The following is a 23,737-nucleotide window of genomic DNA, read 5'->3' as shown; positions in this document are numbered from 1 at the left end:
ACATATAAAACGCCGCAACACTGATATCATTATGGCGATGCTATGCAAAGAAAATACTTATCAACTGTAAGCAACATTCATGCAGCATGACACCTGCCCGTCACGCGACCGATCGCCTCCCCCCCCCAAAAAAATAAATAAATAAATAATAATAATAACGTAAAAGGGCGGAAATGTGTAAAATTATCAAAAAATCAACAGCACAAATAATGAAGTATATAAGAAATAGATGGAGCAAGAGTAAGGTCAAGAAACGGTAAGGGTTACAAGAGAAAACCTTACTATGGTAGTACATTCACAACACAATACTGAGTACAGACTACTACTTTACCCTCACAGTGCTACTCCAGTACCTCACCTTGCTGTGGTGGCTGTAAGGGCTGCATGACGGCTTTGCCGGCTGGAATGAAAGCACGTGCACACCACACCACGCACCCTCCTTCCATGGCTGCTGGTTCCTCACTGAGTGATCGGCGCATCACGCAATAGGCTGCGCATGCGTGGTGCGGCAGTTGGGGGCCGCCTCTACTGCATGGCTTCACTCGTCACTAAACCATTATAATTTTACCCATGATTAGTATTCTATGCATGACTAACGATCCTGCAGGCACGAAGAGTGAATCCAGATAATGCTGCTTTCAGTTTATGAAGACAAGCTACAGTAAACACTCGTGTATTCTCTCATGCTAATCATGTGTAATGAACAACAGTCCAATAGTTTATCACTCAAACATTGTTTAAATACTGTCATATTGAATAAGAATGTGGAATAGTATAATGCACAATGTTTAAATAGTATCCTGTTAAAATGCAAAATAACAGTAGTCAATTACAGGAGCATATGGAGTATTCATACATGTATGCATAAATAGAATATCGTTGAGCACCAATGATCTGCCAGGCCCCAGCCACTACCCCAGCAGTATTAATTCGCCAGCCACATGACTCGTCCCACAGCCCAATGCAGCCTCCCCAGGTGAGTTTCAAGCATCATTAACACAAATGACTTTGTGGAAAGATACCCCGAGTGAATATTTGGTCACATGAAGAATGATACAAGTGTTAGTTTCACCGTATATTACATAATAAAAAATTAAATAGTACTTGGATCACTGGAAAATGTCTGACCAATGGTGAGGGTAAGACACAAACAGCCACACGTTTCACCTGTATTGATCAGATCACAGTAGCTGGTCTAAGGGAGCCTGGGTGATATAGGTAGTCACTCTTACAAGCTTAGTAATGCAAAAGAACACCCAACCGGGCATTTGTATGCAAATGTCATCACCTCTACAGTTACCAAGACAATATATAAAATATATAAGAGTATGGAGACATACAATAAGGTAAAGAAATAATTTAAATGAATTGAAAACAGACCACTACGTTCTATTTTACACAGTAACAGAACCGCATTAGGAATCCCAACCTTATTGTAGCATGAGTCCAGCTCCCGGGCAGGCAAGGGGGAATGGTGAGGAGGGGGAGGATGTTACAGAAGGGAGAGATGAGGAGGGGAGGGGTCACCTCACTCATCATAGAGGGGCGTCTGGTCCCCGCCAATGCTCATGTTGGCAGGGGAGTGAATGGTCTTGGGCGTGGAGCGAGCTGAGCGAGGAGTGGAACGGGGGTTGTCGTAATCATGGTAGGAGCGTGGCGTGCGGTCATCATAGCGTGGCGTGCGGCGCGACCCGTCCTCATGGTACCTGGGGCTGGCGGAATAGCGGGAGTCCCGGGCGTTGTCCGAGTAGCGTGGGGTGCTGCGGCCGCTGTCGTGGTGGCGCGGCGTCATCCTCCCACTGTTGTGGCTGTTGTGGCCACTGGTGCCGCCCTGGGCCTGCACCCACGCTGCAGCCGCTAGCTTCCAGTCCTTCTGTTCTGTCCGAGTGCTGACGGTGGGGATGGAGCGTGGCGTCTGTGAGGGGTGGCTACCTGAGGGCCGATGGGAAGGTGTGCGGTTACCTGTGCTGCCATACACGGGTGTCTGAGAGCCATAGCGAGGCGTGGTGGAGGGCCCGGGAGTGGCATAAGGGGTCATGAAGGGCGTCTGACCAGAGGGTGTGTAGGGAGTGTTGGCATAGTTGGAGTAACCCTGGGAGAAGGCCCCCGGTGTGTGGGCACCATATGGGGTGTTGGTGGCAGCCTGGGACAGATTGTGCAGCATGTGAGGGTTGAGGTTCTGGGCCACCTTCTGGATGGTGGAGGGATCCACTCCTATCAGGTTGGGAGTGGTGCCGCCCATGTATGGCGTACGGGTTGACATCATGCCTGGTGTGGTGCCAGGCACTGCCCGCCTGAAGTTCTGCTTGAACCACTTGAGGAGGCCAGCCAAGTTAGGGTGCTGCATGCGCTGCCGGAACTTGAAGCCTTCGGGCGTGACAGTGACGTACTCATGGATCACCTTGGTGCGCGGCAGGTAGGACAGCAGGAACTTGCCAGGCAGCTCCTTGCTCGGGGAGAAGATATATGGAATGGTCTTGGGGTTTTTCTTCTTCTCCTCCTTGAGCAACTCAGAGGCCTTCTCCTTGTTACCTGCAATGGACTCCTTGTAATACTTGTATTCCAGGATCTGCCGAACATTGATGGCCATGGGAGTGATGTACCGGGCAATAATTTCATCCAGATCCTCAAACTCCTCAGAGCCAATCCAGAGCTTCTGTCCCAGGGAAAAGTCATTCTGCTTGTCCTGCTCCTGAATGTCTATGTGCTGACAGATGCCATCAGTAACCTTCCATGTCGCTGTGAGGTGGTCAATGCCCTTGCTGGAGGGTCGGATGATGACCTCACCCTGCTCCAGTTGCTGCATCACTTTCTCTGCTTCATTATAATCTATGTTCCTGAAGGAAGGATGAGCAATGACACGCTTCTGGTACTGGGTTTTCTTCTTGTCCTTCTTCTTCCTGTCCAGGTTAAGGTCTTTCTCCTCTGCCTCATGGTCATAATAAGCATCCTTTGGAGGCTTCCACTTGGCATCTCTATCCTGGAGATCGGAAGTTCTTGACGTTAACTCAACAGAGAACTTCTCCGGGTCAATTTTCATGATGCGACACAACACAAGGCCATCCCTCCTCACTCTCTCAGCTGGGTTTGTTACTGTCTTGTCTGACAGGTTCTTTATGCTGATAAACCCAGATATGCCATTATCAAGACGAACTCTAATACCTATAGCCTGGCCAGGACAGTCGCCAGCATCAAAGTGATTCCACACTTCACTCAACTCGGGGAAGTCATTCTTCAGACAGAAGGGGCACTGCCACAGTCCAGTGTCCTCATTACGGACTGGATTAGCATTGTCCAGCTGGTCACCGCGGGGCTTCCGGTGAATGAAGTTGGCCACTGAGACTTGTACAAGCTTTCCAACATAGAATGTGTCTGGTGATTCCTTCGTGAGCATGTTGAAGACTTCTTCCGGTGTCGGGGACCTGAATGGCAGCCGGAAGTCCTTATACCTATGGTTGAGCTCATGCCTAATGTCATACAGGGTGGTGTTCTTCTTGCCAAAGCCCTGATTCTGCAGCTCAGTGGCAAAGGCTTCCAGATCCAATTCACTCAGCCTCTCTGGGGTCTCAAGGATTTCCTCCAGTGCCTCTGCTGGCTTCCCTTCCTCCTCCTCATACTCCAAGGCATCCACAGCCATTTTCCTTGCCCAGTCATAGGCTTCAGGATGGATCCTGGTGGAGTCCAAGACCTCAATGTAGTTATCACTGTCACCAAGAGCATTGGTGTCAATTTTGATGAAGCCAGCACAGTTGATGAACACCTTGGGCCCCATGTGGAAGCTGACAACCAACTGGTTCCTGTTCTCCAGCCGCTGGTTGTTCTGCTTCATGTTCTTGATGAGGAGATTAGCCTTTCGGGGACCCAGCCCGCACACAAACTGCACAAGGTTTTGGGTGTAAGGGTAAGCCACTGCACGGTTCAGGTCCACTCCCACCTCGTTGGTTCTGTTCGGAAAGGGAATGAAGAATTACTCGGTTTGTATTCAACCTAATCTTTGTGTGTTTGGTCATGAGTGAAGAACAACGACTTGAGTTACTGCCTCTAATCTGTCTTAATCTCAGTGGTAATAAATGAAAATATATTGTGTATGTTATAAAACTCTTGGTAACAATATAGAAAGGGGGAAAGAAAAATTAAATAGTAAAAATCATTAAATACTCTAAATGAGGTCAGTCACTTTTTTCACTAACCTGTTGACAAACTCAGTATAGAGAGCATTGAGCAGCTCTGCAGTGTTGAGTTGGTCCTGCAGGGGATGGAACTTGATATTGAGGAGTTCTTCATCAGGATTGCACAACTGTGAGAATTCAATAAGGGGATCCTGCACACGCCGCCCGATGGAGATGGCCTGGCGGAGGAGCGGCGGGTAGTCCAGGAAGTCTGCCTCTCCTTTTTTGGACATGGAGTAGACGTCTGCTAGATTGTTCTCGATGATTTCTACATTGATCTTGGGGAACTGCTCCTGCTCCTCCAGATCCTTCACAATCTGTATGAGGTCCTCCTTCACCATGAGAGCGTCCCGAGACTCCCCGCTGATGGCTATCACGTGGGGCTTGCGGCGCAGGATGAAGTCCTGCATGCGGCGGATGTCACTGTCCTTGGCCATCGCGTCCCGCTCATTGTAAGCATTGCGGCGCTTCAGCAGGTGGGCAAGGCGGATGTATTCGCAGCAGTCGCCATCTATGTCAATGCAGCACCCAAAGGCAGCCTGGGAGAGGTCAGGCACAAAGGCGATGGAGAACACCCTGAAGCCCTTGGAGGTGTCCCAGTCGTCAGCATCCTCATCAGTGAAATCTCCAGGATCGTAAGGTGCAATCTTGATCCAGTTGTACAGTTTGCTGCAGCACTGCTCAGTCACATGGTCGCGGGCCTCCTGCAGCAGGCGTTGAGTGAGTTCCCTCTTCAGGTCCTCAATGACTCGCTTGTAGGCAAAGGTCACGGCACGGCCTCGCAAGTCATTCCAGTCCTGCACCACCTGGGAGAACTCGTCCCGGTAGTACAGCTGCTTGGCCTCATCCAGGAAGTTGACAGTGGTGTTCCCATCCATAGTGTCGCTGAGGCTAATAGTCATGAGCTTGTCCTCAACGCCACACTTGAGCCGCAGGAACTGGTCACCCTGAAGGTCCGTCACCGGCTTATCCTTGAGGTACTTCACAGCATAGAGGGGATGGTGCTCATCAATGATCTTCATGCCCTGCGGTGTAGGTCGGCTGCTGATCCTGGCGCGCTCAAAGTATGCCTCTCGGATGGTGCGTCGAACAAGGGGGTCGCATGCCAGCTGCCACCCCACCATCCGCACCGCTGCCTCCAGCACTCGCTCTGGGGTGCTGCACATCCTGGACACACAAAGAGGGCAGGGGGCGAGTAATACAACTGGCTGTTGGTATGATGCTTTTCATATTCCCTCAAAGTTTTATGTCCCTATCCTGCATAATCTTGGGAAGACATGAATAAGGGTTCAGTAATTAATATCATTACTGAAGACATCTCTGTACTGGTGTTATTCCTCTTTAAACACATCCTAACGATCATCATTCTCTTTTACCTGTGTCTCTCAATCTACTTCACCTCACAGCTTTCATTATTCTCTTGATTCTCTGCCTATCACAATTCACCTTCCTTCAATCAAGCCCTTTAAAAGATTATTCCAGCACAGGACAACACACCCTCCAGCATGTACCACTACCACAACACTCACTTTGATAGGAACTCCTCAGCCTCCTTCATGGGGTCCTCCTGACACTGCTCCACATCAAACCGCTGGTAACTGTCCCGCAGGTTCTCACCAAACTGCTCAGGTGTCAAGCCAAACTTCTTGGTGAGTGACTCTGAAACAAGTAATGGAAGGTGATGAAGCATGCTGTGGTCATCAGTATATCAATCACAGATGGCAGTTCCTTTCACAACTTCCTTTAACCTTCTGAAATATCACCCAGAACTTCCTGCACTGCTGTGACGTAGTTTCTACTTGTCTTTTATTTCTATTAATTTTGATTCTGTAAAGTGAGAAAATTGGCCGAGTGAACAAAAATTATTTGAAAAAGGTGCTCAGTTGGCAATCCCAAAAATATCATATTAGCTAGAGAGAGAATTCCGAATGTATAAGCCAATTTAGTTTGTCTTATTACTCCTCTCTTGAAATAATTTGTCATAGGAAAAACGGAGAAATAAGGAAGAGTTGCAGATATCCCACTGCCTCAACCATACCAAGACAAATTTTACATTTCCTAAGGCAACTATATTTAAATCTACTGCTTACATATTATAAAATTAACTTGTATACAGCACCTGCAACTAAGACTGTAGTACATGCATTTACCTAACACCCTATGAATATAGTTTATGGACCTACATAATGAATCATCTTTACTTTCCCTCTTCAGCATTACTCAAAGGACTCTTTTTCAAGCCTCTCTTTATAACTAGATTCCCTTATGAGAGAGAGAGAGAGAGAGAGAGAGAGAGAGAGAGAGAGAGAGAGAGAGAGAGAGAGAGAATCCTTCAATACTCACCAATGCCAGCCCTCCTTAGTAACTCGTATTCATGTCTCCTAACAGCCTTCTTCAGAGCCTCCGTATCTTCTTCAGGTTCAGGCTGCTCCTCCTCAACCTCTTCCTCTACCTCTGTCTCCACTTCCTCTTCTTCCTCTTCATCATCATCATCATCATCCTCTCCATCTTCTTTCTCCTTCTCCTTCTCCTTCTCCTTCTCCTTCTCCTTTTCTTTTTCCATGCCGTTTTCTTCTGTCGTTTTCTCGCCTATTACTTCGCCGTCCTCTCCTTCTGTGCTTTTGTTTTGCTCTCCAACTTCCCCATTCTTCTCCATTTCCATCTCCTTGTCCTTTTCCTCGTCTTCTTTGTTCTTCTCTCCTTCTTCCTCATCGTCGTCATCTTCAATAATCATGTTCTTCTTCTTCTTTTTCTTTCTCCTTACTTTTCGCATTACCTGAATGGGACACAAAAACGTATTCATTACAGAGCTGGAAGAGGAGACACTAAAATTTATCACTGTTAAATTCCAAGCAACACCTTATTAAACCTTCTTTAGTATTAATAAGTGGAAATTCTTCGGCATTAACTTATGTGAGTGTGGTACAATGATAAAAGAAAAATTATTAAAATAAATCAAACACAGGTGAATATAAAGTTACACACTCTACTTATAAAAAATGAACAATCAAGAATATTAACAACACTTAATAGAAAAAAACTCAAAATCTGCAGATGAGAAAACTTTTATTATTGAGCATTTTTAAGATCATAACTAATTTGTAAATTGAGATTCACCCATACAAATAAATACAAGTAAATGAATAAGCTAAGGTATTTTGAGATTCATCTGTACAAATAATTAGAAGTAAACACACAAGCCAATCTATTTGAGATTCATCCACATATATATAATTACAAGTAAATAAACAAGCCAGGGTATATGAGATTGACCCATTCAAATAATTACAAATAAATGAATAAGGCAGTGTATTTGAGACCGACCTAAACATATAACTACAAATAAATAAACAAACCAGTGTATTCTTGCTGCCATCACTGACCTTTACAATTCTGGTGGTGGGTCGTCGTTCCTTGCGCCGCGCCTTCATGTGGTCCCTCATGGCCGGCTGCTCCTTGCCATAGTACAAAAGGAACTGCTTGTAATAATCGTTGAACTGTTCCGATGTCTCTATCTCCTCGATTCTGGGAAATGAACATTAAACATTCATTCACTGCCCTATGGCCTCGTGGTTAGGGAATTAAAGTACAGTCAATCAATACATAAAGCAATCATTCATTATCATTCAGATTTATTGTTCTCTTTTAATGTGACACCTCTTATTTAAGGTCATAGTCAATTATTTTTCTCTTTTAATTGACACATGTTATTTATAGCCGGTCAATTATTTTTTCTCTTTTAATGTGACACCTGTTACTAAAAGGTTGCAGCCAATCTCCCCGTTTTCAACCTGAGCTGCTTCATGCTAAGTCAAGGTCATTAATATAAGCATTTTCTTCCCAACAGACTGAAACACTAAACTAATTTTGCTCCATGCACATTTACCACCAATGAGAAATTAAAGATATGATAGAGAACTATCATTCCTAGGAAATACAACACAACTGAAAGTTTTGTGCTAATAACTTTTGATGATGTCAGAGTATGTTTTGAATCAATTATTTTTCACTACAAGTTCCTGACCATTCCTTATCTGTGCACCTCACCTCTCTATGTCCTCCTCCTTCAGCATGCGCATGTTCTCCGGCAGTGGGGCATCCAGGTCCTTCATGATGAGGTCGCCCTGGTACTCTGCCATCATCTGGAACCTTGTACGCAGGTTCTCCTTCCGGTTCTTCAGCTGACACCACTGGAAAACATGACAGGACAAGTGAACAGAGGCAAGACCCTTCAGAACCAAACTCACCAAACTGACTGGAACCCTTTTCAAATTATTTGCTTCCTAAGACGGAGCAAATTTTTTTAATGCCCTCAGCTAAACTTTCTACATAAAAAAATTATACCCATGATTAGAAGCACACATATACCATACATATCCCAAGTTTAGAGTGATGGAATAGCATTTGGATGCCAAGAAAAAAAATACAGCTCTATCCTAATGACAGAAAAGGAGACATGAATGAATGCAGTACCACACAAAGAGTTTTATTCAAGCAAGCATGGTGAGGTGTAATAGTCCTAATACCCAAGCAATGGATGACATTAATTCACGACTTTTTATACATGTGATACTGCCATTGTAGAAATATGCACAATAAAATTAATGGAATAAATCCCCATTGGCATTAAAGCTTTTACTGCTACTGCCACTCACTATAGTTTGCATGGACAACAGAGAAAAAATTAAGAGAATAGATTAATCTTTGCTTTTAAGAATATAAGAACATGAGAAATAAGGGAAGCTGCAAGAAGCCATCAGGCCTACACATGGCAGTCCCTGTATGACATATACCTACCTATTTCCACCTATCATCCCCATCCATAAATTTGTCTTATCCTCAAGGCTACAGAACTATTAAAGCAAAGGTAGTTCATAATTCAGTATCTAAAAATCTGTAAATGATAATGGAAAAAATCATCTGGCAATGAAAAGGTTATTAATGATGAGAAGTGATGGTGAAAGTGAGCTCACCTTCTCATCCCACTGGTACACCTTCCACAGGTCATGAATGTTCAGCTCAGGCTGCACCTCCTCCTTCCTGTAGAAGGCGATGAAGGGCACCTCACACGTGGAGTTCCTCATCAGGTCCAGGGCATTGTAGATCTTCTGTATCATGTTGATGTCTCGCCGAGACCTCATCCTTGCCTCCTCACGGCCCTCCTGGACACACATGAAGTCAATAAATAAATAAATACACAAATAAATGCCTTCATTTTACTTTTTTTTTTCTTGAACACAATATTCACTATACAAAAAAGTTATGGTGTATAAAATATACAAATTAATAATTCCAAGACCTTGTACATCATTATCAACATATTTCATTTTAAGAATTCGCCAATTGCCAGGACTACTGAAAAACTAAAAAGAATAAAGGTACAAATATATCAACACACAGCACTCTCCCACCTGATTGGATATAAATGGGCGGAAGAAAGCGTGATGATAAATCCACTTGGCTTCCAGATCCAGCTCCTTGTCGGTGGTGCGGTCGTCACCCTCACCTCTCGTCCTGGTGACTGGGATCTGCCGCAGCTGGAACCTCTCAGGCATGTCCAGCTTCCTTATCTCATGATCCTGGTCTGTGAGGTGGCCACGCTCCAGCTCACTTGGCTCGAACACCTGCGGCAAGGTTGTGTTTCAGCCTCGTCTTTGTTTTCACTATAAGCTTCTGTGTTCTATCATTACTCTCCACTGCTATCTATGTACTTTCAACATCCTTACCTAAATACATAGCTAAATCTTTTTAATATCTCTATCTCCAGCCTTAAAGCTCTCCTAAATTCTCAAGCACTGTCTCATCTAATTCAATCCTCACTTTACTTCTTACCTTGCAATCTTCATTCCTATCTAACTCAGTAACAAGGTAAATTTAACTAATATATCAATCCCCAGTCTTATAACTCTCTGAAACATTTCTTGCCCTCATATCCAATCCAATCCTTACCTCAAAGATGGACTTCTTAACTTGCAATTTTCATTCCTAACTTAATAGTAAGGTAAATTTAACTAATATATCAATCAGTCTCTTATAAGTCTCCCAAATATTTTTTGCTCTTTTATCTAATCCAATCCTTACCTCATAGATGGACTTCTTAACTTGCTTCCTTCGTTCCTTCCTGCTTCGCCTCCGCTCTCTTGCCTCTCCATCCTCATCCTCCTCATACTCGTCATCCTCAGCCTCATCTTCATCCTCCTCCTCCCAGTCTGCAGCAGAGGTTAGTTTTAAAAGGAGCAATAATAAATGGCCATCTGTTATTTGTGGCAGATGAAGTGAAAGATGGACAGAGAACAGTACAGGAAACTGGCAATATTAGTAAATAGGTTCCTCTTATGGTGCTTGTATAGTGGAATCTTGAAGGAAATTAACAGTTTATGACACAAAGAAGACTGTTACCACTCCCAAATAATTGACTATAATATTTCTATTTAATTGGTTGGGATTTTTATTTCAAAGTTCCTGGTAAGTCATGAATGCCAAACACAACTTTGGATCGGCCTTTTATAAGCTTTCATTTTCGGATTAGCACCTCAGTGGGCCTTTTTTTTTCTGCCCCTCATACATCAAATAATAAATAAATAAATAAATAAATAAATAAATAAATAAATAAATAAATAATCAGTCAGATATACTCACCTTCATACTGCTCAAACTCCCCATAGTCAAAGTCACAACCAAAAATGTCCCTAGCAGCCTCCAGTCCCTCATCCTCAAACACTGGCTTCTTCTTTTGGCGGGCGTACGGTTTGCCCTCCTCATCCACAATGAAGATCTCGTCGTCGTACTCTCCTTCTTCCTCCTCGTCTGATGGATAAGTCTCTGGCTGCTGTGGTGGGTGGGCTTGGGACGTTCTATCTTCATCCTCCTGGAAACATAAGGTTGTCACTGTCTTCACTAACACAAGGGTACATGTTGTCACTGTCTTCACTGTTAACACAAAGGGTACAGGCTGTCAGTCTTCACTAACTCAAAAGGGGAAGTTATCTTATCAGTTGCTATTTTAAATAACTAGATAAAAACAATAAAGGCTAAAATTTCATAATTGCTAAGCTTTTATAGTCATCAGTTGCTAAAAAGATAAAATAAATGAATAAATAAAGTCTTGATTAATACCTTACTGATTATCCTCATTAAATATATCTCTAAATTACTGTAAAATAATGGTAACAAAGACTAAAGCTTCACAACCAAGTACACCAATAAATACTGAAAATAAATGCCATTTCTGTTCCAAGCATTATTCCTTCAAACTCCGCACTGAGATGCCTAAAGAACACACAAGAAGAATAGCTTCCCTCACAGATATATTAGTCTGGAATAAAGTAAATGCCAATAAATCCCCTGGCATGTGTTATTCTCATCTTATATATAGTTATGAGTCCTTATCTCTTATATGTTACACTGAAATCAACTATATTCTTATGTAATCTTGTGTAATTAAAGCTATACATCCCTATCTCTTACATGTTATTCAAAATTAAGTCAGTTTTTATGTAATTTTGTGTAATTATAGCAATGAGTCTCTATCTCTCATATGTTCCTCTGAAAATCAACTGTTTTTAAGTAATCTTGTGTAATTAAATCAATAACTCCCTATCTCTTACATGTTACTCTGAGATCAACCCCCTGCAATGTTACTCAAAGCTCAACTCATAAGGGAGGCTGCAAGACGTCATCCAGCCTACAAACAGCAGGACCTGTACTCACATCCCCAGAGTGCTCAAAGATCTCGTTCCTGATGCGGTCCTGGATGTCCTCATTGTCAGCATCAGAGTCGTCATCTTGAATCCTCTTGAGACGCTTAAACTTTTTCTGTGGAAGGAAATTAATTTTGATTTAGTCTAGGAATGAGTAGAATGTGATAAGAGATGTGGTTAATCAGTTCATATCAGGGAATGGAATGGCAAAGGAATGGGACTAATGGTTCATCAGCTCTTATATCATGCTAATATCTACTATCCATGTAAAGTAAATGATAGAGAAATAACAAAATTCACGTTGATTTAAGATACAAGAACAAAAGAAGATAAGGGAAGCTGCAAGAAGTCATCAGGCCTACATGTGGCAGTCCCTGTAAGAAACATGCCTATTTATTTTCACCCATCGTCAACATCCATAAATATGTCTAATCTTCTTTTAAAGCTCCCTAATGACTCACCACTAACAACCTGATTACTGATACTGAGTCTGTTCCATTCATCTACTAGTCTATTTGAGAACCAATTCCTTCCTAGCTCTTTCTTGAACCTAAATTTTTTCAAGCTATCTGTGCAGTAACAAGTATAGCCATTCAATAAATAAATAAATAAATAAAACAGTAAGCAATGAATAAATGTGACTGCAAAAAGAACTACTAAATTATGAAAATGACAGTTACACTAAAAAACTTTTACACACACACACACACACACACACACACACTCACCTTCCTATCAAGCTTGACACCAATATTTTCCTCAATCAAGTCCAAGTCATCTTCATCCAAGTTGTCGGCCTCCAAGTCATCATCATCATCATCCCTCCTCTTCCTCTTCTTCCCCTCCACCTCACTGTCAGAGCCGCCCTCCTCCTCCTCCTCCTCCTCGTTGTCGTTGATGAAGTCATTGTTCTCCTCATCTGTGAATCAGCTGGTCTGTATCAATAACCTTATTCTTGATGCCAAAACAGCCCAAAGTAGAGATATGAAAATGTGTCAATGCAATGCAACAACTGGCAAACAAAAGGGTTAAAAGAAAGTAGCATAGGAGAAAGAACTAACAAGAAAATTAGTCACTTTCTCAATATATGACACTCGGATGTGGCAGTATGTGTGAATTTTGATGGTAAAACTAGTAACTTTCTCAATAAATGCCAGACACTCAGGTGAACTTAAGCTGCAAACAGTAAGGCAAGAGAGCAAGAGTGACGAGGATAGTAAGGCAAGGAGGAGAAGGAGAAGAAGAAGAAGAAGAAGAAGAAGAAGAAGAAGAAGAAGAAGAAGAAGAAGAAGAAGAAGAAGAAGGACAGAGAGAGAGAGAGAGAGAGAGAGAGAGAGAGAGAGAGAGAGAGAGAGAGAGAGAGAGAGAGAGAGAGAGAGAGAGAGAGAGAGAGAGAGAGAGAGAGAAAGGATCCTCCCCCCCCCTCACACAGCACACTCACCTTCCTCCTCATCCTCCTCTTCCTCTTCCGATGAGTCCTGGATGTGAGACTTTTTCTTCATCATCTTCAGCTTCTGCTTCTCATCCTCATCGTACTCCTCCTCCTCCTCCTCGCTCTCCTCCGCCTCGACCTCAAAGAACCCTGACATTGTTGGGACTTTGGGTCTGAAAAAAATAAATAAATAAATAAATAAATAAAAACACAAGCTAATTAAAGACAGTAATACATACTAATGATCAGGATTAAGTAAAGTTAGGTCATATTAGGTAGGGTTAAGTTAGGTCATATTAGTAAGGGCAAAGTCAGGTCACATTAGATAAGCTAAATTTGGGTCACTTTAGTTAGGATAAAGTTAGGGTCACAATAGGCAAAGTAAATCAAAGTAACATTAGCCAAGATACTGTTATGTTAGATTAAGTAAATATATATTAAAGTTAACAATAGATTAGGTTACATTACATTAAATTAACCATATGTTGATTTCACTAAAGATTGTCTGCTGGGGGAAGTCGAAGCAACATAACATATAAAATCACAAAACCACTTTTCTAACCCTAAAGACTCCAGGACATGGCCGCTACGCTGAGCCACGCAAGGAGAAAGAACCGCGTTGGGATTAATGAACAAAAGAGAGAAATAGAAAGTGAAATATTAAGTGTAGCCTTTAAATAAGCGATGTAGTCATAATTCCTACCCTCACAACCTTTTCCAGCCATATAAACTACAGGAAATGGCCGCCACGGAGAGGGAGGGGGATTAATGAACAAAAGGAGTGCAGTATTGAGTTTAGCCTTTGTCTCAGTGTATGTTCATATTACCTACACATACAAGGTTTTCTGGTCCTATAAACCACAGGGAATGGCCACCTGGGAATGATAGGCAGGGATATACACACACACACACTCAAAACAACAAAAGCGAGATGGATCGAAGCTAAGGACAAGCACAATGGAAGCTTGCCCTTTATTTTACCCCCATCACCCCAAACCCAGCAACCCCACAACCCGCCAGCACCCCAACACCTCACCCCCGCCTCGCTCCGCCACGGGAAATGGGTGGTAAGTGTAATAATAGAGAGCGTGAGGTGGGAACAAAGTATTTAACGTCCCTGCCGACCTGCCTGGCCTGCTGGGTGGCCCTCCGCGGCTGTGCTAAGTGAACTACTGGTCTGCTGAGGGAGTGGTGATAGGAACTAAGCTTATATCGCAGTTCTATGAGCATACTCTGAAATATGTGGTGATTTGCACCCACCAGGAGCTAAATTTGCAGCGGCTGTGTGATTGTTTTGCTCCTGTCCAATATGGCGGCCGGGAGGACAGCGTTCGTAAGGGACTTAAATTTTACAGACACTCTCTTTCATTTGGTGTAAAAATCAATTAGTCCTATTTTTTTCACGCTAGAAATGATAATTTAATTAAATTTCTCTGTAATTTATTTAGAATGTTGAGTAACTATATAAACAGACCCATAATGAAACTTCGTCTTATTTTATACAATAGCTTTCAGCATGTAAATATTTTCCATTATAAATCATTATATTTAACATTAACAAAAAATCAATAAAAGCTATCTATCATTTGGCTGGACGACCACATGAGTCATAAGAAAATGCGAGCGCGGGTCAATCAAATTAGCGGCATAATCTGCGAGATATTTCTCAACTACAACAAAATACGATACCTACATGGTGCCTGTCAGCAGTAAAATATAGACGTAGACCGATGCCTCCAACACGAGAGTCAACAGGTAACTGAGGCAAAAAGGGTTATGCATGGGAGCATGTGTGTGGCCAGTGTGAGTGACCTAACATGGTTCCTGTGACTTGAGCAAGCCCACCCCTGACCTCTGGCTTGTGCTACCCATTCATCTGCAATTTGTAGTTGCCAGCTACATATTTACATCTGTTCACTGAGAGGTACATACTTTCTATTTAGTTACTTTACAAACTGTCGTATAATATATATATATATATATATATATATATATATATATATATATATATATATATATATATATATATATATATATATATATATATATATATATATATATATATATATATATACGACAGTTTGTAAAGTAACTAAATAGAAAGTATGTACCTCTCAGTGAACAGATGTAAATATGTAGCTGGCAACTACAAATGTGATTTATCTCACTATTAGAGAGAGAGAGAGAGAGAGAGAGAGAGAGAGAGAGAGAGAGAGAGAGAGAGAGAGAGAGAGAGAGAGAGAGAGAGAGGAACTTGGTTACAAAAATAATGTGTAGCTAAAGTTTTTAAGACCCTAAAACTGTACTCGTGGACATCACCTGAATAAAGATGATCTATGAAAGTACCACTGTGTTATGGTGCTTGCAAAACAAATGGAATGAAATTTAAGATCAAAGACTTTTCATAGTGATACATTTTTATACATTCTATCAATTTATGGCTGACACCCTTTCCTAAAAAAAAAAAATAAATAAATAAATAAATAGTTTGGCCGCAACAAAATCTCTATTTCTTTCCTTCCTGCATTATTGCATTGCTAAGGGCAAAGGTAGATGCATTATAACATATATAGTGGGATACGATTATGTCCAAAGTCAAGTTATTTCTCTACTCGCCCTTAATCTTAGGTTCTCTGCCCTACTGACATAATGTTACGGAATCTGCATTTTTTGATGGGGCTTAAAACTAAATTAAAGTCAAAACACAGCGGAAATAAGTGAATAAGTTTACTCGGCTTAAATTTAATCATGACCATACTGCCTACTTGACACCGCAATGTTCACTTTCCTTACAACACAGCTACGTCACTCAACAGTCACACCCATCAAAGAACTGCCATAGAACCCCCTTCCTTTGGAGCTGTCATTGCACGCAACGTTATTTTTAGTAGCTGTAGTTGCATCTTTGTTTTTAAAAGCTGATTCTGTTGCTACTACATTTGCGCAAGAATTTCGTGCTATCCCTTTTGTACATTCTGCTGCCTGCGTGATAGCCTGTAGGATTTATTTGAGATCGAGATTGGGTAACCTGGGGAGGCATGTGTTAAGTTTAATGAGCCTGGTGGAGCAGCTGTTGTTCAGGTGGGCAGTGTGAAGTGGCGCAGGTCTCCAGGAGTGCTTTGGGATAAAAAGTGACAAATTTATGGATAAGGATGGTCGTAGGTATATATTTATATATATATATATATATATATATATATATATATATATATATATATATATATATATATATATATATATATATATATATACATATATATATATATATATATATATATATATATATATATATATATATATATATATATATATATATATATATATATATATATATATATATATATATATATATATATATATATATATATATATATATATATATATATATATATATATATATATATATATATATATATATATATATATATATATATATATATATATATATATATATATATATATATATATATATATATATATATATATATATATATATATATATATATATATATATATATATCGCGTATGGGCAGTCACGAGAAGGCACACTGGATTGTCGTTTTATGTGTTGCTTCATTAAACAAACCTAAGGGTGATACAGTTACGGTTAAACCTGCACCAAGGCCTGCAGTACAAACATCTGATAGTAGTTAACTCTGTTCTTAATTGTGTTTGTGGTTGTAGTGAAATTTAGTGGAGATACCACTGAATTTCTCTTAGGTAACATCTCTCCCCTGAGGAAGGCGGCAGATTGTTTACTAGAAGTTATGCAGGATTCCGATACATCGTCGTTCTTGAGAAAGTTTTGTTATTATCACTATAATTGTAATTAAGACTTTTAAATGGATAAAATATGATATTAAAATTAATAAATGGGCAATATACAAAGAAAGATTAATATAATTTTGCAAATTAACAAAACAGTGAACAATGTGTGGAAGCAATCTAAAGAAAAACTATAAATTTGGTGCAGATATATCGGGATTCAAGGTTACCTTCAAGAATCTTTGCACGTAACAAATCGAAAAATCGAAATAAAATGAAAATTTCACGTCAAACCGCTTCCAACATTAAGGGTACGGGAAATCCCACCAGACTCCACAGTGTCGGGTGACCGCCGCGGGGAGGCGCCTGCAACACACGGCTCGGCGCTCCGCACGGCAAAGTGTGTGTGTTGGACGCCAGTGTGGCGCTGGACCGCTCGCGAGGAAGACGGCCTAGTACACACGGAAGACGTAGAGCCTGTTTAAGTCATGGCCAGCTCGATACGAGGCCGGGCAGTCCGTCTGCTGGATAATTTCATAAACCAGACTTTGGTGCTCTCTACAAGGAATATATCTCGGTCGTTAAGTGAAAATTCTATACGAGGAGATTACCAAGGATGTCAATCATCAGTATTATTGACCTCAGAGACGGTAAGTACTCGCTCATTACAGTCATCAGGTCACCGGCTTGTCCCAGGGGAGCACGCCCGTTAACAGCTCTGATGGGGTGTAAATAAGGAAGCCGGCGTGTGTTTATTTGCCTTCTCATCATCTATTTACTTGTAATTATCATTGAAAACTTAGATTATACAACAACATTGCCTCGTGTGGTGGTGTTAGTATGTTTTGAGAAGGGTATGTCTTGTGGAGGCCAGAAAATAAACGTTGCCTAACCCTGGCGGCGATCAGCTGAGAACGTTACGAAACTTTGCAGACGATATTTGTGTATCCCTGTACTTTACGGGGCCACTAAACCAAAACATTGCCAAGAGTACGCGCTCGCTTTTAGAAAACGGATTGACATTGCGTAAGTGTTTGATAACATTAAGATAAGGTTTGAGTGAGTTAGGTTAGATTTATATTTGTTTTGGTAAGGTTAGGTGCAGTTAGGGAAGAATGGGAAGCGTTTGATTTAGAAACGAAATTTTTTGGAGGGAAATATTTTTGCAGTGGAAATGATAGGTAAAATAAATAAGTCGAGTGTCTAAATCACCAGAAAAAAAAAAAGTAATAGATACCAGAAATTTGTTACTTGGGTGAAACAGCAAATTACCCAAAACATCAAATTTCAGGATGGACTGACAGAAGAATTTTTGCGAGTACTGTTATTCCATTTTCTGTTACCTGTTATAATGTGTGAGCAGAGACTTGTATACCCATAAATGATCAGTTTGTACCGCAGATTGATGTTACAGTAAGGATGAAGTAGATGCATTAAGAATATACATGAATAACACTGAAGAGTCGAGTTTGAAGTATACATTGGTGACGTGACATATCGTTAAGCGCGGCAAGTGATGATGTTGTATTACGTAAGGCAGCAGAACGGCACATGAGGATCCATACCCGGTAAAGGCGTCTGGCTCAAGTGTTGCATCATCGGGGAGAAGAGATAGAGAGTCGCGCGAGAAAGTCGAATCCGGTAGTTTGTCAGCCTTACTCTTATTTCCTGTTGTTATTATTGATTGTATCCGGGTTCGCTTCACCCCCTTCTTGTAAATAAGACCTTACAAATTAGATCAGTGATTATACTTTCGATATTATTTCTTCTTATTTTATTTATTTATTTTTCTATTTGTAAACATCGCTTCGTTTCAGTATTTATGATGCATCTCCGTTTTCTAGCGAGTTCTACGGTAGCGTAGTCAACATAATATGATATAATGATAATGAGAGATAAATTTTGTTCGGGTGCATGCATATCTTTATATACAAAAATAATAAAGATACAAGTATAAAGTATAAAAGTGAAAAAAAGTAAAAAAAAATGAAATAAATAAATAATAATAACGAATTAAAAGAGCGAATACTAATCGATAGATACTAATACTACAACAACGAAACAGGTTCTAAGATAAATGAAAAAAAATAAAAATAAAAAAACACATAAAATACTGAACACAGGTATACATGTGTAGGCAGTAGAGATCTAATTATTGTGTGTTAGAGCAGGTAAAAACTAGCATGTACTGATTTACGACTTAAAGATCAAAGGAAACACTCGCATATCCTCATTAATGACTTATAGATCCGGTAAACGATAGTATACCTTAATTAATGACTTGCCAGGAAAATGCGAAAGTGCACAGATTAATAACTTAACAGACCAGGTAAACGTTCACAAGTACAAATAAATGACTTACAGGTAAAACGTTAGCATGTACTTACTAACGACTCTTGTACTAACTAATGACTTTTAGACCAGGTAAACGCTATCATGCACTAATTAATCACTTTCAGACCAGCTAAACGGTAACTTGCACTAATTAATGACTTTCAGACCAGGTAAACGGTAAGGTGCAGAAGTTAATGACTTTCAGATCAGGTAAACGGTAACTTGCACTAATTAATGACTATCAGATGAAGTAAACGGTAACTTGTACAAATTAATGACTTTCAGCCCAGGTAAAACACTCGCAGGTGACCAGGTGGGGGGAGGGGGGAGGCTACATGTTTCGAAATAAGGAGAGGACTTCATTAATTACTTCACGTCTCTCCACTTTCTAACCGCAGGAATGAACGAAGATGTGCGAGAGGAAGTTACTTACCTCAACAAATTATCCGTTTATGGAGCCAGAAAACTAGGCTGGCTCGACCACAGAACAACTGACAGCCTAACTCTCACATTTTGCATAAGGTTCCGGTAGTCAGCCTTACCTCCTTGGCACACCTCATGGCTCAACTACACGAGCATCAACGTTACGGTTTGTGCAATCAGACCAGCGGTTAAAATGTCGTGTAAATAATCACTGGGGAGGTATTGGTAGTTGTAATGTGTCACAGATGCACCCCCTAAGGTCCAGCTGTCTGGTGTACGTAAGTTTGTATGGTGGGATAATTAAAAGGAGTGTTATTGTGTTGAGTAAATGAACGTATGAGTTTTTTTTATATGTTCTGTGTGTGTGTGTGTGTTTGTGTGTGTTTGTGTGTGTGTGACAGGTGAAATGAAATTAGTGACTCAGTTAATCAGTTTCCCGTTTTTTATTTATTTATTTTATTTTTTTTATGAGTAACATTATAAATACGTTTTTTTTTTTTTTTTCAATGCCCTTGGTTTGTGTTCCTGTCTCTAAAAAAAATCTTCTTCTTCTTCTTCTTCTTCTTCTTCGTCTTCCTCCTCCTCCTCCTCCTCCTCCTCCTCCTCCTCCTCCTCCTCCTCCTCCTCCTCCTCCTCTTCCTATTTTTTATGCCCTTCTCTGGCCTCCTTGACGCACAAAAGACTTAAAGGCGAGGGAGAAAGAGAGAAAGAGATACAGAGATGAAGGTGCAACAATTAACTTGGGAGACAACTGAAGGCAACACACAGACACACAGACACAGACAGACGAAGGCGAGGGAAATGAAAGGAATGAAAGTAAAACCAGACCTTTGGTGAGGTGTATAGGAGGTGTCTGGCGGTGTACTGAGGAGAAAGCAGGTAGGGAGATTGCGTGGACAGGATATACCTAGCCTTTTGTACCTACCTACCGACTTACCGACTTACCGAGTTGCCGAGTTCCCGAGATACGGACGTGCGTGCATGCAGTGAGGGAATGCTGCCTGGTAGGTATTCACGCACTCACACACACACACACACACACACACACAGAACGTCACTGTTGTTTCTCTTCATTTAGATTTTTTTTGTCTACTACTACTACTACTACTACTACTACTACTACTACTACTACTACTACTACTACTACTACTACTACTACTACTACTACTACTACTACTACTACTACTACTACTAACACCACCATCACCACTACTAGCACCTTTTTCACCATTATTATTATTATTATCATTATTGTTATTATTATTATCATCATCATTATCATCATCGTCATCATCATTATTATTATTGCTATTATCTTCCCTGTTTCCTGCGGTCATTATCCTCCTTCCCAACTTTCTCTTTTCTCTCGCCGCTCCGTAAACCAGGTAGAAGCGAGGCAGCATCACGCGTACATTATAAACACGGAAATCTTTGGCATTTTCTTTCCTGTGTGATTCATTTTTTATTTTTTTTATCCTTCCCTGTGAAAGCTCCAGGGTCGTGAATGCTAAAGGGATGTTAAGGTGTTCAATGATGCACGACTAAGTATCTGATTTTTATCGCTAAGTGTAATCTACTGTAATGTTAACTTAAATTTTACCTGTTTTTTTTTATGTTATTCTAAGCGTAAGCCAGTTTGAATCTGAGCTAACGTATCGTAATGTTATCTTAAAGAACTAAGACCTTACCTATTGCTAACCTAATCATATCTGAGCCTAAGCCAATGTACCCTAACACTACCTAGATAGATATAAATGAATGTGACTTAACCTATTCTTACCTTATCAAACTAAACAATAACCTAACAGAACCTTATCTTACTTTACCTAAGGACTGAACTTAGGTAGACACACAGAAAGCTAACCTAACTTAACCAAACCAAACGTAACTTTTTTATGCAAGAATGTCACTGGCCATGGGTAACAAAAAAAGAGGAAAAAAAAAAAAAAATAAATAAAATAAATAAATAAATAAATAAATAAATAAATAAATATATAAAAATAATAAAATAAAATAAATAAATAAATAAATAAATAGAGACCCACTGAGTTAACATCACAAAAAAAAAAGCTGAAAACTAAACCTAAAATTACCTAACCCAGAAAACACACTACACATTAATAACACACTAAACTGATTACTTAATACTCACAGGTCCCTTAACTCACCTGTACGTTGCGTTTACTGATTACAATGGCGGTGAAATAACACACATTAATGATTCTGACACACAAACAGGTACGGAGACAGGTGTGATGGCTTAGGAGGAAGGAGAATGGTAGTGACAGTATGTGAGGCAGTAATGGGGCAGGAATGGGGGTCAGTGATGGGTGGTGGTGGGATGGGGGTGCTGTAGAAGCGGTTTGGGTGCGTTGGGGACGGGCAGTGAAGTCAGAGAATGGGGTGGTGAGAAAGGGGGGGAAGGGGGAAGGGGTGAGGGGAAAGGGGTGAGGGGTAAGGGTAAGCTGAGAGTAACGGGTTCATATGGGCAAGTTCTGTGTGTGTGTGTGTGTGTGTGTGTGTGTGTGATTTTGGGTCCTGCTGTCTCGGTTCCCTGCCCCTTTAACTCCTTCTCTTCGTGGCCCCTTTCTTCTTCTTCTTCTTCTTCATCATCTTCATCTTCATCTTCATCTTCATCTTCATCTTCTTTCTTTCTTTCTTTCCTTTTTTCCAGCTTAAGCCGCTCTGCATTATTTTTGGTAGTAGTAGTAGTAGTAGTAGTAGTAGTAGTAGTAGTAGTAGCAGCAGCAGTAGTAGTAGTAAAGTTGTGATTTTCTTTCTCGTTTCTTTTCATTTTTCTTTTCTTTCCATGTCTTTCTTTCTTTTCCTCTGCACATTTTTCGTTCTTCTTTCAGGGTCGTTGATCTCAGTCCTCTCTACTCACCTGTCTTCAACCTGTTCATTCAAATCGCCCCCTCTCTCTTTCTCTCTCTCTTTCTCTCTCTCTCTCTCTCATGATGTAACAGTAAGAGCAGATTAATAGTAGTAGTAGTAGTAGTAGTAGTAGTAGTAGTAGTGTAATAGTCACACCTGTACAGTTTCCACGTGCACCTGTTGTTTACAAAAGATGGTAAGGGGGATGGATGGGTGGACGTGCGTGCGTGCGTGCAGGTGCAGGTAAGACACGCCGCCACGCAGTCACTCAGGTGGTATTCTTCACCTGGAGAGGCAGCGGGTGTGTGCCGTGTGTGGCGTGCGCCGCTGTGGTGGTAACGGGAACTATAACCCTCCAGCCTTTCCCTGGTGAGGCTGTGCTGTCCCTCCCGCCCTTCCCCGCCCTTCCCTGCAATGCCCAACTTTGCCGCGTCGTGCCCTGGGGAACTGGAGCAGGGCATGGGGGCAGGGCGGCAGGCGGGCAGGATGGGAATACACACACACACACACACACACACACACACACACACACACACACACACACACACACACACACACACACACACACACACACACACACACACACACACGAATTATTATGGTGATGTGCTCGCTGCTTCAAAACCTCGTATTTTGTTTTTTTTTTGTTGAGTTTGCGTCATGTTGTTGCATTTGACACAGTTATGTTCATGAGAGCCTGTGTGTGTGTGTGTGTGTGTGTGTGTGTGTGTGTGTGTGTGTGTGTGTGTGTGTGTGTGTGTGTGTGTGTGCACTTACTTCCTCCGTTCTTTCTTATTCTTGGTTTCTTTCTTTCTTCTTCTTCTTCTTCTTCTTCTTCTTCTTCTTCTTCTTCTTCTTCTTCTTCTTCTTCTTCTTCTTCTTCTTCTTCTTCTTCTTCTTCTTCTTCTTCTTCTTCTTCTTCTTCTTCTTCTTCTTCTTCTTCTTCTTCTTCTTCTTCTTCGTCGTCGTCGTCGTCGTCTTTATCATTCTCGTAATCTTTTTTTCTTCTTTTTCTTCTTTCCTCCTCCTCCTCCTCCTCC

The 23,737-nt window shown here is 41.0% G+C and overlaps 2 protein-coding genes across 3 annotated transcripts in view; one reads left to right on the top strand and one right to left on the bottom strand.

Annotated features, from left to right (window-relative positions):
- Positions 1-1,062: 1,062 nt before the first annotated feature.
- On the bottom strand, positions 1,063-14,657 carry LOC135089296 (transcription elongation factor SPT6-like). Its single transcript, XM_063984798.1, has 14 exons — positions 14,562-14,657; positions 13,311-13,474; positions 12,598-12,788; positions 11,880-11,984; positions 10,809-11,037; positions 10,251-10,378; positions 9,581-9,793; positions 9,143-9,331; positions 8,217-8,359; positions 7,553-7,694; positions 6,513-6,945; positions 5,699-5,828; positions 4,191-5,336; positions 1,063-3,944 (listed from the first exon to the last, which is right to left on the bottom strand). The coding sequence occupies exons 2-14, from the start codon at positions 13,456-13,458 to the stop codon at positions 1,529-1,531; spliced, it is 5,613 nt and encodes a 1,870-aa protein (XP_063840868.1). The 5' UTR covers positions 13,459-13,474; positions 14,562-14,657; the 3' UTR covers positions 1,063-1,528.
- Positions 14,658-17,397: 2,740 nt separating this feature from the next.
- Positions 17,398-23,737, top strand: part of LOC135089293 (all trans-polyprenyl-diphosphate synthase PDSS1-like) — a 64,201-nt gene continuing 57,861 nt past the window's right edge. For both annotated transcript variants that reach the window (XM_063984795.1, XM_063984794.1), the window contains exon 1: positions 17,398-17,716. In XM_063984795.1, coding sequence (XP_063840865.1) covers positions 17,555-17,716 — 162 coding nt within the window. In that variant the 5' untranslated portion in view covers positions 17,398-17,554. The remainder of the gene's footprint in view (positions 17,717-23,737) is intronic.

This window comes from Scylla paramamosain, chromosome 32, assembly GCF_035594125.1.
Source record: "Scylla paramamosain isolate STU-SP2022 chromosome 32, ASM3559412v1, whole genome shotgun sequence".
Taxonomy (NCBI): domain Eukaryota; kingdom Metazoa; phylum Arthropoda; class Malacostraca; order Decapoda; family Portunidae; genus Scylla; species Scylla paramamosain.
Note: the sequence above shows the minus strand (reverse complement) of the source record. Positions and strands in the feature narration are given on the sequence as shown.